At 37.6% G+C, this 16,924-nt stretch overlaps 1 protein-coding gene across 3 annotated transcripts in view; it reads right to left on the reverse strand.

The window, feature by feature from the left end:
* The window catches only part of nrg1 (neuregulin 1), a 43,777-nt gene that overhangs the window by 25,178 nt on the left and 1,675 nt on the right, over positions 1–16,924 (reverse strand). For all 3 annotated transcript variants that reach the window (XM_088435821.1, XM_088435820.1, XM_088435819.1), the window contains exon 3: positions 536–674. In XM_088435821.1, coding sequence (XP_088291947.1) covers positions 536–674 — 139 coding nt within the window. The remainder of the gene's footprint in view (positions 1–535; positions 675–16,924) is intronic.

A 16,924-nucleotide genomic window follows, 5' to 3' on the forward strand; every position in this document is an offset into this window, starting at 1 on the left:
TAAGTTATAATGGGCCGTTCACATATCCATCTGCGCTTGCGCAGAAGCCCGCAAATGCCCTAGCGCCTCTGGGAGCAGGCAGATTCCATACAGCCTGGTGACACAAGTTAGCTGAATTCTAATTGGCTGAAAACGACAACTTTAAACTACAACACGAGACAGAGCGTAACCAAATGGATATAATATGACACGAAAAGAACAGAATATGGAGAATAATTTTATAAGTATATATATATATATATATATATATATATATATATATATATATATATATATATATATATATATATGTATATATATATATATATATGTATATATATATATATATATATGTATGGAAACGAAGCTGTAGATAAATCAAGAAATATGAAGGTAGCCTAGCCTAAACTACCCTTACTAGGGAATATGGGCATACCAAGCGCCACTCGAAGGTAAATAATTTTCAGAGTAGCTTGACAGAGGAAAACATGAAAACAGCAAACTCACGCTCAAAAACACGTAAGAAAGGCACGTTTAGTAAGTTCCATGTCCTTACCTGCACAAAAACTTTGTGCTGCCAGGCATGATTTCAAGGGTAAAGCACTCTCCTCCATTGACACAATAGTTCTTCTGGCTATCACTACAGCGCGTCACATGACTGGAGGTCTTGGCTGTAGTGGTGGTGCTGGTGGAAGCTGCAGGAGACACCCATAAAAATAAAATAAATTATAACTTGTACTGCACTTCTTTAATGTCTTTGTGAGACACTCAGCTTTCAGTAAAAGACACGAGTGGACATTGGTGCAGGCATGCGTGACACAAAAATGACGTTTTCATTAATTTTCAATAATACACTACAGTATCAATTTACACTCAAAGGAAAAACTGCTAATGACTTCTAATCCTGTATAGACACTCAGAAGTGATCATGTTTTTCAGTGCTTCGCCATTCAAGTAACATCCAACGTGCTGCACATCAAAATAGAGCAGCTGTGTCTGCTCTTAGGGTCCTAAAAAGAATTCCAATTCCACTGGCAATTATTATATTTGCTGCTGGGTCCAAATATGAAACTATTGTGGAAGCTGACCAACAGGATGCTGTCTTAAATTTTCTAACGGTCCAATTCTTGGGACAGGGACAGGGGGAGAGATAAGATGTTTGCTGCAGTGGCTCGTGCTGCTCTCAAGTCATGTTGAGGATGAAACATGATGCAGTGCAGCAAATTTTGCACTTGCATCCTCCCACATATTTAACAAGTCTTTCAAAAACATGCATATTTTGAGAATTCCACACCCATGGAGAATAGGCTTGATAGAGCCACTGAAAATGAACAAAATATAATTAATGAGAATTAAGGCATGGCATTTTGTGGGAAAAATGTGTCAATACTGTAATATGTTTAATGAATGCGCCCTCATCCAACGCAATGACAAAAAAGAGCCACAGGAGGGCATCCCTACTCTACCATCTCTTCCTTTGCCAGGAGCTGGTTGAGGCGTGAAGGTAACTTTCTCACATAACCTTGAAAAAAATGATGACTCATTCAAGCCATTCTGCTTTTCTATTAGATGGATTGCCTTCAAGTTCGTGATGACAATTATGGCAAACTCTTGCAACAGTGAAAATATGACGTGGCATGTTTGTTGGGAAGCACAAGACACAGATTCCCCAACCTATCCAAAGATTGCTCAAAATTACATGGGAAACTATTTTTGAACCTTGAATGAAATGTTATTTGCTCACCAGCGATATTTTATTCAGTGATCCCCCCCGTACAAAATGTGCACACGTACTTCAAATTCTTAACTCCATGCAAGCAAATGTATTTTGAATGCTGAACCCTACTTGACATCGTTTCAACACACAGAACGATTCCCCAGAATAGTCTTAATAAATAATACATTTCACACTAAATTAATTACAGCAACTCTCTATTGCTTTTAGTGACAATTGTCACACTCACTTAATAACTGCACATGTAGGCCCTGCATTATGATATCATATAATAGAAATATTACTTACAATTTCTCAATATGTAGTTTTACATCTTAAATTTACATTAAAGTCATATTAAAAATAGTGTTGCACAAACCATTGAAAAAAATCGTCTTTTCAAAAATTGCCCGAGCAATATGCATTTCGCAAAGACATGTATTTGTCATATGGAATTTTGAGTTCTCTAAATTTGATCAGTCAGATGCAGTCGATGCGGATTAATATCTTGGACTGCACCAAGGGCCATTACAAATACTTAGTACTTCACATTTTGCTATATGAAAAAACTATTTTTTTGCATTAGTTCTTAAAAATGGCATATCTTTATATACTGTATTTTTTACACTATAAGCTGCAACTTTTGTCTCATAATTTGAGTCCTTATTTGGTTTATAGTCCAGTGTATTTTATCTGCAGTTTTTTTGTGTTAACCACCAGGATAGAAATGAATACAACTGAAAAGATGTCAATCAATGTCTGTGCTCAAAAAAGAGGTTTGAAAATATAGCTCTAAAAACACGATGTATAAATTGAGTAAGAGTGTGAATAAATGTTTTTGACGTAATTTTGACATTTTCACTAAAATAATCAATGAATTAAACAAAGGGAGATAGAAAAAGACGCTAACAAAGCATTGAGTTTGAATAGCTCTTTCACTCTGCAGTATTCTGTCGGTGTTATGTTAATAATATACATCCATCCATTTTCTACAAATATGTTGGTGTTAAACATGTAAGAATGTTCCGTCCATTGATGATAAGATGTTGCAACAATCAAACAACTGAAAAGAAAATTTTGCATAAAAATGAATTTTAAAAAAACTTCCATACACCATCTTTTTGTGTAAATATCTGATGTTATAACCTGCGGCTTAAAGTCTGGTGTGGCTTACCTGTGACAAAAAGAAAATAAAACATTTTTGCTCAATTTTGGCTGCTGCGCCTTATATATGCTGCAATTTATAGTCCAAAAAATATGGTACAGGTATATGATATTTTCTATACAAAATCAGGCTTATGGCTCAGAAAATTGGAATAGATATACAGTAGATCTAATGTATTCAAATTCTCCACTCAATTCCCTTTGATTTGATGTCCAATATGCTGTACAAAGGTAGCTTAAACAATTGATGAAGTTACAGCAGTTTGAATGTTGTCAAGTGGGAATCCTTAGTTTTGAGAAAAATGCATTTAAAGTTTTGGCACATACCTCTTTCAACTGTACTCAGGGTTAGGGTTAGGCCGCTAGGAAATTAAAGTGGAGACCAAAACGAGGTTGATTTACAGTAGTAGAAATCCATATTTTCGTCACTCAACTCAAAACCAAACTCCACGACATGAGCCCAGCTTTACATACTATATACTGTATATTTATATGTATGTGTGTGTGTGCAGTACACACACACAGTCGTGCTCCAGCTTGATAGTGACCCTAGTGAAGATAAATGCTTCAGAGAATTGATGGATTTACAGTCTGCCACAGCTTAATTCACTCTATTGGCACGTTTGGGCGATGATGCTGAAGCAGAAAGCCAGCCACCCCATTTAGTTTATTTGCATATATTTTCAGCCAGCTTTGATTTATATATGTGATCCATTGATAAAATGATGGTCGATAGCGGATTTTATTGGGGTAAGTGGCGTCATATTGCATATTGTGCTAAATTTGTATTGAAACCATCAATAACAGGGTTAAATTGTAAATTGTAATGAGGGTTTTTTTTTTTTTAATGCTCCTCAAAATCAATTTTATTGTCAAGTTTTAAACATTTAACTTCATTTTTACACCGCATATGTAATTTTGAAACATTATTGGATATATTTCTCATACAGGTACATTTTTGATAATGGCAAGTGTGTGACTTGACTAGATTTTTTTCCATTTCTAAGATGAGATACTAGAACATGAGAAAGAGACAAGACTTTTTTTTTTTTTTTCCCCCAAATCAGACAGATAACCAGAGGTGGGCAATTTACATTTTTTTTTGCTGATCCGACATTTGTCAGAGCCCCGCCCACTTTCTGTCATCTTCGGTTCGGCATTTTTCAAGCAGTTGGTGTATTTCTGCCTAACCTTCCGCCATCACTTGAGGGCATCATTTGACTTTTTTTTCTGGTCCGTCATTCGTCAGATGCTGGTTTACTTCAGTCTGCACTCATAGTATTTTTTTTCTATTTTAGTCCTTACACTTATAGCAAACACCATGTCTGTGGTACTGCAGCAGTGCGTCTCAAATAGTGGGGCGGGTCCCCCTGGGGGGGCACGGAGTGATGCCAGGGGGGGGCGGGGATGACCCCAGGAAATAGGCTTTGTATTTGTAATGTGAAGTGTAGTTGTAGTATTTTTTTTTTCAAGGCACTTTGATTCACTTGGTTAATTTTATTTTCTGTTTTAGACTAAGTTGTATCCCGTATAAATGCTTTACAAAATAATTAATAGTTGTTGAAACTTCATTAGATTTGTTTTTTTTTCTTTTTGATAACGTTAAAAAGCATACAGGTTTAGGTATATTTATACAATATCTACAGATAATATTATTAATAGTCAGTCCTTTGAGAAAGGACGCGTGAATCATTTTCTCTTTCATAATGGGGGCTTGGTAAAATACAATTGAGAAGCACTGTACTGCAGTTAGCTGCAATTGAAACACAACACAGTAATATAAATGTAACATGAAAACAAAGGCATTTATCCCTAACCTATATAACACCACCATATTAATCAACCCTCATCTGATCTCACAGCGAAGGAAGATTGCATGAGAGTCCAAATAGCAATCATGGCCACTGGACGGCATTATTCTGCTTTCCATGACACTCAAATGGCAGATGTCGGTTTTTTTAATTTATAACCGCCTGCTCTACAATAATGGAAGACGGTTTTATTAACATGTGTCTAAATTTCATGACACATACACTACAAGTAAAACAAAGTTGCTGATGTTGAATTTACTAAAATAAAAATAAAAAAGTATTTAGGGAATTAAAAAATGTCTATCTTGCATTTCTGGCCAAAGGCCAATCAGAGAAAGAATGCAGATTTGTTCTGCAGCCTTTGGTTACTTGAAAAAGCAACCACCTTGCAGTGGAAATGCATCCCAGATTGCTTTATCAGCAAGAAACCTGAAACCAGAACTAAGAAAGTGAGCTACTACAAATAAAGCTTCGGTAAAGTCAGCTGTATTATAACTGTGAATGACAACTAGTGAGTTGAACCAACTCTGTTTATTCATGCAATTGATTATGTCAGATAAGAATAAAATTACACATTCAAGTGCATATTCCTACCTAAAAGGCATGCATTTCAGGAATCACTAATGCCTTGCCTTCATCAAATAACGATTGCATGCAAACCACAATTCCCAACAAAAAAATGTCTTCCTCAGATCTTTGTCACTTTTGTTCACTTAAGTACTCTTTACCCCTGTCATCTTAGCTCTCATCTGTATGTGGGCTTTATCAGACAGTGTCTTCCCTTTTTCTCATTCTGACCCTCTGTGGCCTCAGACTTCACTCAACCACATTTTTATTTCTGAGGCTTGATGCAATGTTTTCTCTCTAGGGTCGATGTGGAATCGTGCATTCACTCATGCATGCTGCACAATCAGCAACTAGCCTTGGAAGGGGGTCCTTTTTTTCCTCTGCCACACCATTTTACTCTATGGTCTTCCTCTACACCAAATAGTGTTTTGGCTGTTAAAATATGTAGGTTTTTTGTTGCTAGTTATTTCCTTACATATGTGAGCTTACATTTCTGTAAATTCAAATCCTGTACGTTTTATCTATCCGTATGGCCAACTTCACTCACGTTTATTACATGAGGCCCTGTAAAAGTGTCTTCGTGCAATAAAAAACACCCCCAAAAACACGGCCTTTCATTAGCTAAGTATGTATATCGTTACGCATTAATCAATTTGAAAGGTCAACTTTATTAATCCCAAAGGGGAATTTGAGCATCAGATGCTGCAGTAAGTAGCAGAAAAGAGTGTAGTGTCATTTTAGTGCAGTTCCTTTGAATGAGAGAGAGTCTGTCAGACAGCGGTATTACAAATGCCACGACTGTTGCAGTTTCAGGGCGTGGCTCGGTCTGAACCACATTTTGGGAGCCGGTGTACAGAGGCACTTAAAACACAAATACAGTGGACCCCCAAGTTACAGATTCCCTGGCTTACGTTTTTTTCATGTTGCGATGTGGAATACAGTAATTCCTCGTTTATCGCGTGGGTTATGTTCCTTTTTTATTTATTTTTTTTTATTTTACACTGCAATACTAAACTATATAATAAAGCCAAAAACCTGTTTTAAAGCCCCAAATTTGTTTAACACAATCATTTTAATATAGTAATACAAAGTTGGAAACATTGTCTCGTGTATTTCACAGTCCAAGCTATGCCTCTTCGTCCTGAACCCGCACATTGTTATGAGTAGTTGTTGAGCTCTTTCTTTTTCTGAGCAAGAAGATTTTTATCAACGGATATGCCCGGACATCGAATTAAAGTGAAGCCTCTTATATTATAACAATACACTTGAAATTTCAATTTATTACAAAAGAAATCTAAGTAAAAGTCAGATTTCCAAAACTGTGCATTTCTCCGTTGCTCTCGGTAGGCTCACAGACGTGTGCTTTTCCTCTCGGCACGCCTACGGGTCATGTGATTGGCTCCCAGAGACCAAGCTGTCAATCATTGTGCTTACATGTATGTTTGCAACGTGTGTGCTGAGCTGAGCGCACACGGGCTCAGGAGAGACACAGGAGGCAAAAGCAAGCTTTTGGATCCTCTTGCCTTTTGTAATAAATTGACAAGTGAAAAACCAATACAGCACAGCATCGATATTTTATTTCGAGACAACAGTAAAGCCAATCAGGATTCAGAGCACAATGCGCTGTAAAAAATATCCACTCTGTAAAAATCCGTGAAGCAGCGAACCCGTGAAAGATGAACCGCGCTGCAGGAGAGTGAAAAAAAGGCTACAGAGCATGCGTGACTGTCGTTTCATCAGCTCTTGCCTTATGTTAGAGAGGAAAACTGTAAAGCCTTGGGTAACCGAATCATATTCTCTCGATAGTCGATTCATCGCTCTACAATCGATTCATCTAAGGATTTGTGGCTTTGTATTGTCGATTCGTTATATGCTACCGATACACCTGTATCGCTTGCCTGTAAAACCGGATATCCGGTCGAATCGGGTTATCGTTTCCAACCCTAGTAATTTCCCTGAGATAATGATGTCAGGATTTGCTGTGTTTACTCAGAAATCAAGTATCACTATGACTCATGGTATAATTACATCCTGAGTGGGTTATGAGTAATGACTGGTGCAACAGAAAGAGAGCATACAGTACAGTATAGAAATCTTTTCTGTCCCCTGACTCCATGTCACTGCCGTCACCCACTGCCCAGCTGATAAAGTCTCCAATATGTCAACAAGGAAGCACTTACCATTTGGCAAATATACCCAATTGTCTGGGGCCCCAAGATTCCCAAGGGTGTCCCAAGTGTATCATAAAATTAATTGATAGCTTGATTTTCTTATAAATTAAAAGGGGAGTAAAACAAAACAAAAGAAAAAAATCTTTGCAATAATGTTCCATGCTCCTTCGCTTGTCTTAACAAGGCATTCTGATTAATATTGCATTTGTGGTACAGTAATCCTTCATTTACCACGGTTAATGGGCACAAGAACACCATGGGATAAGCGAATTCCGCAAAGCAGGATTTGTCGCCTGGTGGACGATGTACATATATAAATAAAGTGTATGAAATGTCTTTAACAAAATCTTGCCTACCTTTCTTTATCTCCTAACCAGAGTACGGAGGCACATCTCTTTCTGGGCACAAACTTTCATTTCTTTTACTACACATAACATAGAGTCCTTCAGAGCGTGACAAGTCGTTATCTCTACTTGGCAGCACTAAAAACAGTCGCCATGATATATATATATATATATATATATATATATATATATATATATATATATATATATATATATATATATGTCTCTGGAAGAGTTAACAGTTAGCACTCTTCTGCTATCAATGAAGTTCTCCGGCCACGTGCGTACCTCATGCAGCCGCACTCATTCCCCTCAACCAGGTAAAAACGGCTGTAAGAATTGTGAAGAGGTTTGCACTGTTTCCTCTTTTGAGCCAAAATACATTTTTTAAATTCCATGACACAATGTTGAATGACAAGCAGTGGTACATTCATATGCAGCTTAACAAGACCAAAAATGAACAAGTTCAGACTGGTTCAGACTCCACGTTAGACTTAGCATGGGAGTGTTATGCAGTAAATCAGGTCGGCGCTACTCTAAAGCAGCTGCTGTGCGTAAAGTGCCGTGAACATTACATCTTCCGTATTTTCAATATATGCCGTTCGGCATAAAAATCTTTCAATAATCTGCAATGTAGTGAGGTCGCAAAACCTAAACTGCAATCTAGCGAGAGACCACTGTACAGTATATGGAATAAGCCAGCATCCATTTTAGGGGGCGGCCATTTTGCAGAAGAGGATATTTTACTTTTTTTTTTTTTTTTTTTTTGCTGGTTCGTCATTTCCATTTCATTAGCATCCTGGACCCTTTCCAGGTTGTAATCGCCGGTCAGCTGTCCATCTGATTTTCCAAAGTTCAAAATTTGCAAGCGCCCCCGAAAAAAACTTCCGCCTTCATGACATCATCGCCACAAGTAGTGCTCATGCTGCTCTTAACTCTTTGATGGTGACGTAGGAAAATGAGCGTGTACCAAACAATGTCAGACTTCAAATTAAAGAGTGAAGATTCTGAACAGAAATTCAGAAACAGAAATAGTATGATTTGCTTGATTTTTTTTTTTTCTGAGGAGCTGCATGCATTACAAAGTCTGCAAAAAAGCAAAAATCTTGGTCATGCTATGGTCTTTTGAATGGCGGTCCAATGTGTTTTTCGAACACTTTATATTTGACCACCATTTTCAAGAACCGTCATTATAAAAAAGATACTTTACAGGTCAAAAACTACAAAAGGAACAATGTCAATGTCAGTAAAAAATAATGTCATTACCCTGAATATGCTGACAGCACATTTTAAGACAAAGTTAAACAGATTATTTCAAGTGGACGGAAACTCTGTTCGTTTTAAACTCTAAACATGACAGCTACAGTAACTGTCACGTTTAGTCATCACACAAGGATTAATCTCTCATTACTTCATCCATTACTTGTATGACTCCTGGTTTCCCCAGGTGGGTATTTGAGTTCGACAAATGAATGGAAGGAAGGCACTACTTATGTTAGTATTACAGACAATGACGTTCACAGCACTTGTTTCCAAAAGAAATGTCCAAGACATGTTCATTCTTGCAAAGGCGCTTGTCATACACAATGAGAGGGGAAGCCAGCAGATTCCAGAGAGGTGATAAAATGGACAGTTGTGAACCCCCACCACATCTGACAGCTATTGAAATGACAAATACAGTGCCAAAGCCCTGTGAAAAAGTGGTTATTATTGTCGGTCTTTGAGATTTGACTTCAGCACAAAATGATACATAAACAGCACGGCAGAAGTCTTTGGTGGAATCCTTTTGCTTACTACACAATTTTAAGCCTCTTATTACGGTTTGATTTGGAACTGCAATAACATTGTTGTGGAATTGTGAAACAAAAGACTATTCAATACATATGGTGTTGCTGTTTATACAGACAACACAAACAGTTAGATCGGGGCTAGGCAACTCCGGTCCGAGAGAGCCGCTATCCTGGATGTTTTCAATGCCTTTCTTCGATAACAAACACGGTTCAAATGATCAGGATCGTTATCAGGCTTCTGCAGAGCTTGCTGATGAGCTGATTGTTTGAATCAAGTGTGATGTATGAACATGACATCAAAAACATGCAGGTAAGCAACTCTCTAAGAACGGGCTTGCCTACCCCCGATTTAGACCATGGCCTTCCTTAACCCTTTCACTCCCGATGGGACAATGCACCTGTGCACTTTTAAAAAAATGGCATTGGCTAAAGGGATGGTGGCGATAAGAAGAAATAAGTTCATTACACCCCTATCTACAGATTCTAGTGGCATTTACGCACACACAATAAGCCAACGCTGGGCCTACTGTCAACAAGGTAGCTTGTCATGATTTAACCATCTAGTACTGCGGAAATATATTGATTCTGTAATATGTGCTATATATGTGTATATATGCATATAAGTGCTACATAGATTACACTGATTACCATGGTGTGTAGCCATTCGGTAATCATTTTCACTTCTCTGGCACGTTATTATTATTATTAGTAGTAGTAGTATTGTAAAATACAGGGACAAACAAATCCTAGGGTCCGTAACCTAATCTATGCAAGTGGGAACTTTAAAACTAATTTTCCAAGTGTCCTAGACTTATAAACAAGTAATATATGTGATCATTTGTTTTTTCGGAAAAAAAATGGGTAGTGAAAGGTTTATCAATTCTACATGATTTGAGCAAAGCAAAACTTAAAATTCAAACCATCATCTAAACCCTACTGAGAACCCTTTTCCTGCCTGTTTTTGTTGTTACCCTCCACAACACACCGGAATTAAATCATCAGCTCATTAGCAAGCTTTGCAGAAGCCTCGTAACAACTTTGATCATTTGAGTTAGGTGTTTTGGAAGAGGGTTACATAAAAAATGGTCCAGAAAGGGGACACTGAGGATCAGATTTGGGCACCTTTGGTCTGAAGCAGTCCTTCTCAAATAGTGAGGGTAGACCCCCAGGGGAGTGGGATGTGATGGCGGAGGGGGCGTATGACCCCTGGGAACAGGCTTTGCTTTTGCCTTGAGAAGTGGAGCAGTGTAGAGCTCTCAGTGTCTAAGTCTGGGAGTCATAAACGTATTAAATTGCTCTCAACAGTTTTTGTTTTGTTTTTATAGATCATATAAATGAGTAATGTAATTCAGTAAAATAAAACAAAAATAATCAGCACTACATGTGATACTTTTTTATTCAGGTTAAAATGTTTAAGACATTGGTGCTCTGTGATAATGTTCCATATCAATTTACATTTATTATTATTTATTGATGTAATATTATTTTTCAGCATCAAATGTTTTTTCAGGCACTTTGATGCACTTTAATCTTTTTTTTTCAGTTTCGTACTGACCTATCACACATCATTCATGATCCAAAGCAAACAAAATCATGTTCCCAAAATGGCAGTGGTGTTGCTAATATGAAACTGAACAGGCTCACTTGTGTTTCTTGATGATGTTATGACTGCTGACACAATCAAATTGAGTCATATAAGGCTCTCTGTATACATTCATTCGCACACAGTTGAAAGTATGATGCGTCACTGTGGAACATCAACATTTATCAGAGTACTTTATGACTTTTTGAAGCAGATGGAATATTTTCCAACTGCCATGTGGTCTCATACAGTGGTGGGAATGAATGAATTAAAGCTACTTTTTTTTACCGCACTTTGAGTTTTTCATGCCCTGTCTGGAAGACACCAACCGTATTTCTCCGAGTACAAGTCAAGTTTTTTTTCCCTCATTTCCGGCCGCCTATTAGGGGAACCACATACCTCAAAACAAGCCATTTTTTCACATATTTGTGTGTGAATACCAATAACATTAATTTCAATGTGAAATAAGGAATACCGTCATAATTTTATCTACCTCGTGTTTACATTTTTGTCAAGCGCCGCATTAAATGCCTCTTTGTTGTCAACAGTGAGGCTGTGTGGATCATTTTTCCGGCAGACCCATTATGAAATGGCAAATACGGCTTGACTTGTCTCCTTCAGTCGTATGGTTGAACAAGCCGGCATGGATGTCAGCTGGTGGGGGGAGAAACAGCCAAGGGCAACCTTCCACGCTTTGATCTCACAATAGTCGTTACTTGGGGAAAGAACATCCCAAGTAAAATGATCAGCAAATCCTCCATTTCAAACAAATGGGACGGGTCTGAGGATCCCTGGAAGAGTAATGAGGATGTTTGCGCAAATGACAAGCAGGAAGGAGAGGTTGTCCAAGAGTTAAATGGGAGGAGCTATTTGGCGTATCAGATAGTGATGATGACTTTTAGGGCTTTTCGACAAATTAATATTCACCTGTGTCAAAAAACCAAAACATTGAAACGTCTAATCATGTTATTGTTTTATTAGTTTCAGCATTTATGTCCAAGCGCGTGTGTGCATTGTCTCGCACTTGTCTCATTTCCGGCCCCGCCAATAACCGCAACAGTATGTTACTCGACATACCATGAAGAAATGTATCTAAAAGTACCATAATTATGTCATTTTAATTTGGACAGCCATAATCTACGTATAACCACTAAAGTAAGGGGTAGACTTAAAATCGCGATTTTGTAAAATACAACATAATTGAAGTAAATAAGGCAGGGATCGACTTATCGGCAAGGTCCACTTGTACTGAAATACAACAATACTTCTGTAATATAGATCTTAAAATGTTTCGCTTCTATTCCATACATTACAAAACAAATATATGTAAAATTCCAAATTCGTATTTTGTCAAGATAGCCTTGTTGGCCCACCCATTGAAGTTGAAATAATCCACATACAAAATACTAAAATATGCAAGCAAAAAAAGAGAAATTTACTTGTCCTAAGATCAAATCTAAAAAAAAAAAAAAAAAAACTAAGAATTATGATGCTTGAAAGTAGTTTTGAAAAATATCAAACAAGTCTGAAGTGGTCACCCTAAAATGGCTAAATTGAAGCGCAAATATATATATATATATATATATATATATATATATATATATATATATATATATATATATATATATATGTATAGGGTAAAGGCTTTGTTTTTTTTTTATGTTAAGTATAATTGCAATAAAAGTTATTTTGTTTTTTTTTCCTGGGGGAACTTGGCAAAATATAATTAAGAAGCACTACCCTAAAGCATAGGGGACATTAACCTTCTTGCTACAGAGCACCAAAATCAGACGGCAAAATTTCACTGGAAATGACCAACCTTTCATGTTTTTAGTTGTAGAGGAACTAAGAACACCCAGAAAAATCAACATGGGTATAGGGAGAAGTCTGCACTCACTCAAAGCTGTGAGTACTGAAGACAGATCCAAGATGGAATCAAACCATGGATGGTTTCAAAATTTTCAATCACGTTTCCATCACACTAGCTGTCTCCTAATAACACAAAACTTGGAAGTCCAGAATCACACATCTCGATAATTCCCCTTGCGAAGCACTTAGAGCATTGGTCCCCAAACTACGGCCTGCGGGCCGGATCTGGCCCCTCAGAATAATACTAGAGATGCGTTATGATTTTTTTTTTTCTCTGACCACACAATCGAGACTTACACACACATGGAATGTGACATTCTGGAAAGGGGTATTAATATTTGGTTATGTGCGGCATTCTGGAAAACAATAAACGTTCATGTTCAGGCACCTCTGCGATTATCACAAACAGACCCGGCCCTTCATCTGAGAAGAAAAGAGTACTGTGGTCCTCAGTTAAAAAAGTTTGGGGACCCCTGCTCTAGAGACTCTGTTGTGATTAAGGGCTATACAAATAAATTAACTATTAAATTATTAGTAGTATTTTACAAGAAAACAAATATTACCAATGCAATGCGAACAATATTTTAATTTCAATGAAATCATGTTTCTCAAGATTTGATTGTTTTCAATTTTTTTTCTATAATTATTCATTCTGGCTAGTTGGCTGAGAGAAATCACCCTGCACGTTAGCCAGCCTGCAAGTGATTTGCTGAGATGGGAAAATTGCTGCTACGTTTTTGTTAGACAATGTTGATAGAAATCTATGATACAATTTTTCTTACCGGTGCTAGAATTCACTAAGTCAGTGCTTCTCAATTATATTTTGCAAAGCCTCCCCAGGAAAGAGAAACATTTTTGCCCCCACCCCCACTCATTGCCCCCAATATAAATGAAAGCTATAAATCATTATTATATGATTATACGGTACCTAAAACTGTATCATTTTGAACCTTAACAAACAAAGCAATAGGAGTCAACTTTCAACTGTTAACTACTTTTTACAGTTTTTATACTGGTTACCGGTTAGTCGAAAACAGAAAAAAAAGAACCAAGTGGATCAAGATGTCTCAAAAAAATAAAATAAAAAATAGCACCCCCTGCCCCACTATTTGAAAAGGACTGCGCTAAGAGCTCATGATACAGTGTACTAACACCACAGGTACTTTTGACGCGTAAAATTACAGTTATCACAATTAGTAAATATGGTAATTGTGAGTGTGATCAGTCTGTGATGTTTTCATTCCATTCCAATTATTCACCGTTCGGGAGGGGTCTTGATGTTTGAGGTTTTTTTTTACTTAAAGGTCGGTGGCTGAAAACTAAAGAACTAATTTTTTGGTAGCCATAAATTGTCAATATGGTTAGTTTTTACCTGTCGATGGGCTCAAAATTGAGATCCAGTGCACTCTGTCAACTCAACCCATTGCACTGGGCACAAATAATCCAGCATTGGCTCAATCCAATGCTTCTCAACTATATATTTTGCAAAGCTATCCCAAGAAAAGAGAACCCCCCCCACCCCCCACCCACACACCCTTGCCACACCAACCATAAATAAGATTATTAAAATTGTATGAGTACAGTAATCCCTTGCTTTATCGCGGTTCATCTTTTGCTGCTTCACGGATTTTTTACAGTGTGGATATATTTTTTACAGCGCATTGTGCTCTGAATCCTGAATGGCTCAGGGGCTTTACTGTTGTCTCGAAATAAAATAAGTGACGCCGTACTGTATTGTTTTTTCACTTGCCAATTTATTACAAAAGGCAAGAGGATCCAAAAGCTTGCTTTCGTCTCTCCTGTAACTGCCGTGTGCGAACGTGCTACTAAGCACAATGATTGACAGCTTGGTCTCTGGGAGCCGATCACGTGACTCGTAGGCGTGCCGAGAGCAAACACACACTATGTAGACACACAGACAGCAACGGAGAAATGCACAGCTTTGGAAATCTGACTTTTATTTCTTTTATAATAAATTGAAATTTCAAGTGTATTGTTATGATATAAGAGGCTTCACTTTAATTCGATGTCCGGGCATATAAAAATCTTCTTGCTCAGAAAAAGAAAGGGCTCAAAAACTACTCATAACAATGTGCCGGTTCAGGACGAAGAGGCATAGCTGGGACTGTGAAATTTGTGATTGACAATGTTTCCAACTTTGTATTACTATATTAAAATGAATTTTTAAACAAATTTCGGGCTTTAGAACAGGTTTTGATTTTTGGTTTTATTCTATAGTTTAGTATGGCATTGTAAAATAATAAAAAAAAAATAAAGCTGGCTACTTCGCGGATTTCACTTTGGGCGTGTTATTTTTGGAACGTAACCCCCGCGATAAACGAGGGAATACTGTATACCGAAAGCTTTATCCTTTTTAACATTGACACAAGGAAAAAGCAAAATAAAAATTAAAAAAAACCCTTCTGTTAACTTTTTTTTACAGCATTTACACAGGTTAAAGGATTGGCCAAACAGGCCAAGAGCTTACACGAGCCTGAGGGCCAGGATTGCCAGACTGGCAAACAGCTTCTACCCACAAGCCATCCGGATTCTCAACAAATCCCTCACAAACTAATCTGCCTCCTACTGCATGCATAAACGATATCTTGCACTAAAATTTTTGGAATACTTGATATTCTGCACTATATTATTAGCACCATTGTCTCTGTTGTTTATTGCTATTTATTTATTGCTCAATTATGGAATAGAGTCTGCTGCTCGGGAAGTGAACAGATTAACAATTTCATTGTGTGGTACAGCTATACATATGACAAAAAATCTCTTGAATCTTGAGGTGTCAAACATATGACCAGCGAGCCGCAAATGGGCTTAATCAGGCCTGCGAGATGATTTTGTGTGAAAATTATAAAAATGAGCGGAATTAAAAAAAAAAAATGAAAAGCTTGAAATGTTTTATAATAAATAGAGATTTTGTGCTTTCACTGTTTTGGACTGTAATAAAAAAATACATAAATTTAAAATAGTTTTTTTAAAGTTACATAGATATGTACTGTACCATGATTTTATTGGTCTGGCCCAGTTGGGAATGGATTGCCCTAAAGCCCGCAAGCTAAAGCGAGTTTGACACCCCTGGCCAAAGCAGAAAAGAATCCCAAGTGCATCAAAGTGCCTGAAAAAAAAGATGCCAATCCTTCTTATGACAATTACACTTCACATGGCAAAATCAAATCCCTCACATTGCCTCGGGCACCCCCCAGGAGGGCCCGCCCCACCATTTGAGAAACACTGGCTCTTTGAATTTAGCACTGAATTTAGCCATTTTACCTAAATTGGCACACTTTTGCCCAAGAGTGCAACTTTGATGTGACACAATTTGAATTATATAATTGTTCTTGTCAAGTTATTGGCATATAAAGTAAATACTTATGCTGCGAAAAAAATGTAACACCTAAGACATCAATCGCTCACCATCATTTTAAGATTAGCCATCCAAGGAACGCTGAGAGAAATCCAACAATTTTGTAACTACCACTGAATCGTTATGTTGCACACAGCATTAGCGTACTGCGTTTTTCCCCCTGCGGTAAAAGGATGCCGGGGACATCAATTAGCCTTCAGCAAGCTCTGACCTTGAAAAGAAACACTGGCAGTGAACAGGAAGTCTCCCTTTGCCCACAGCCTGGTGTTTCAGTTTGTGTCATGCATTATTGATTTTCACTCTTTCATATGACGGTAATACTGTATGCTGCCTCCAAGTGCAGATTTGCATAGTAGGACCAGCTCCGTCCATTCTTACGTGCCCAAATCAAAGTGTGAAAGTCGAAACAATGGCACTGACTTGTATGCTGAAGTCATTGTGACTGGCTCGCACCTGGAGGCTAGTAATATTTCAGAGGCTTAGTCATGCACTTCCATGATGCTCACTGCAAGTCGCAACGTGTCCACTCTAAGGCAAAGGCCTGACAGCCTATA

Source organism: Hippichthys cyanospilos, chromosome 15 (assembly GCF_059441005.1).
Source record: "Hippichthys cyanospilos isolate Australia breed blue-spotted pipefish chromosome 15, RoL_Hcya_1.0, whole genome shotgun sequence".
NCBI lineage: Eukaryota > Metazoa > Chordata > Actinopteri > Syngnathiformes > Syngnathidae > Hippichthys > Hippichthys cyanospilos.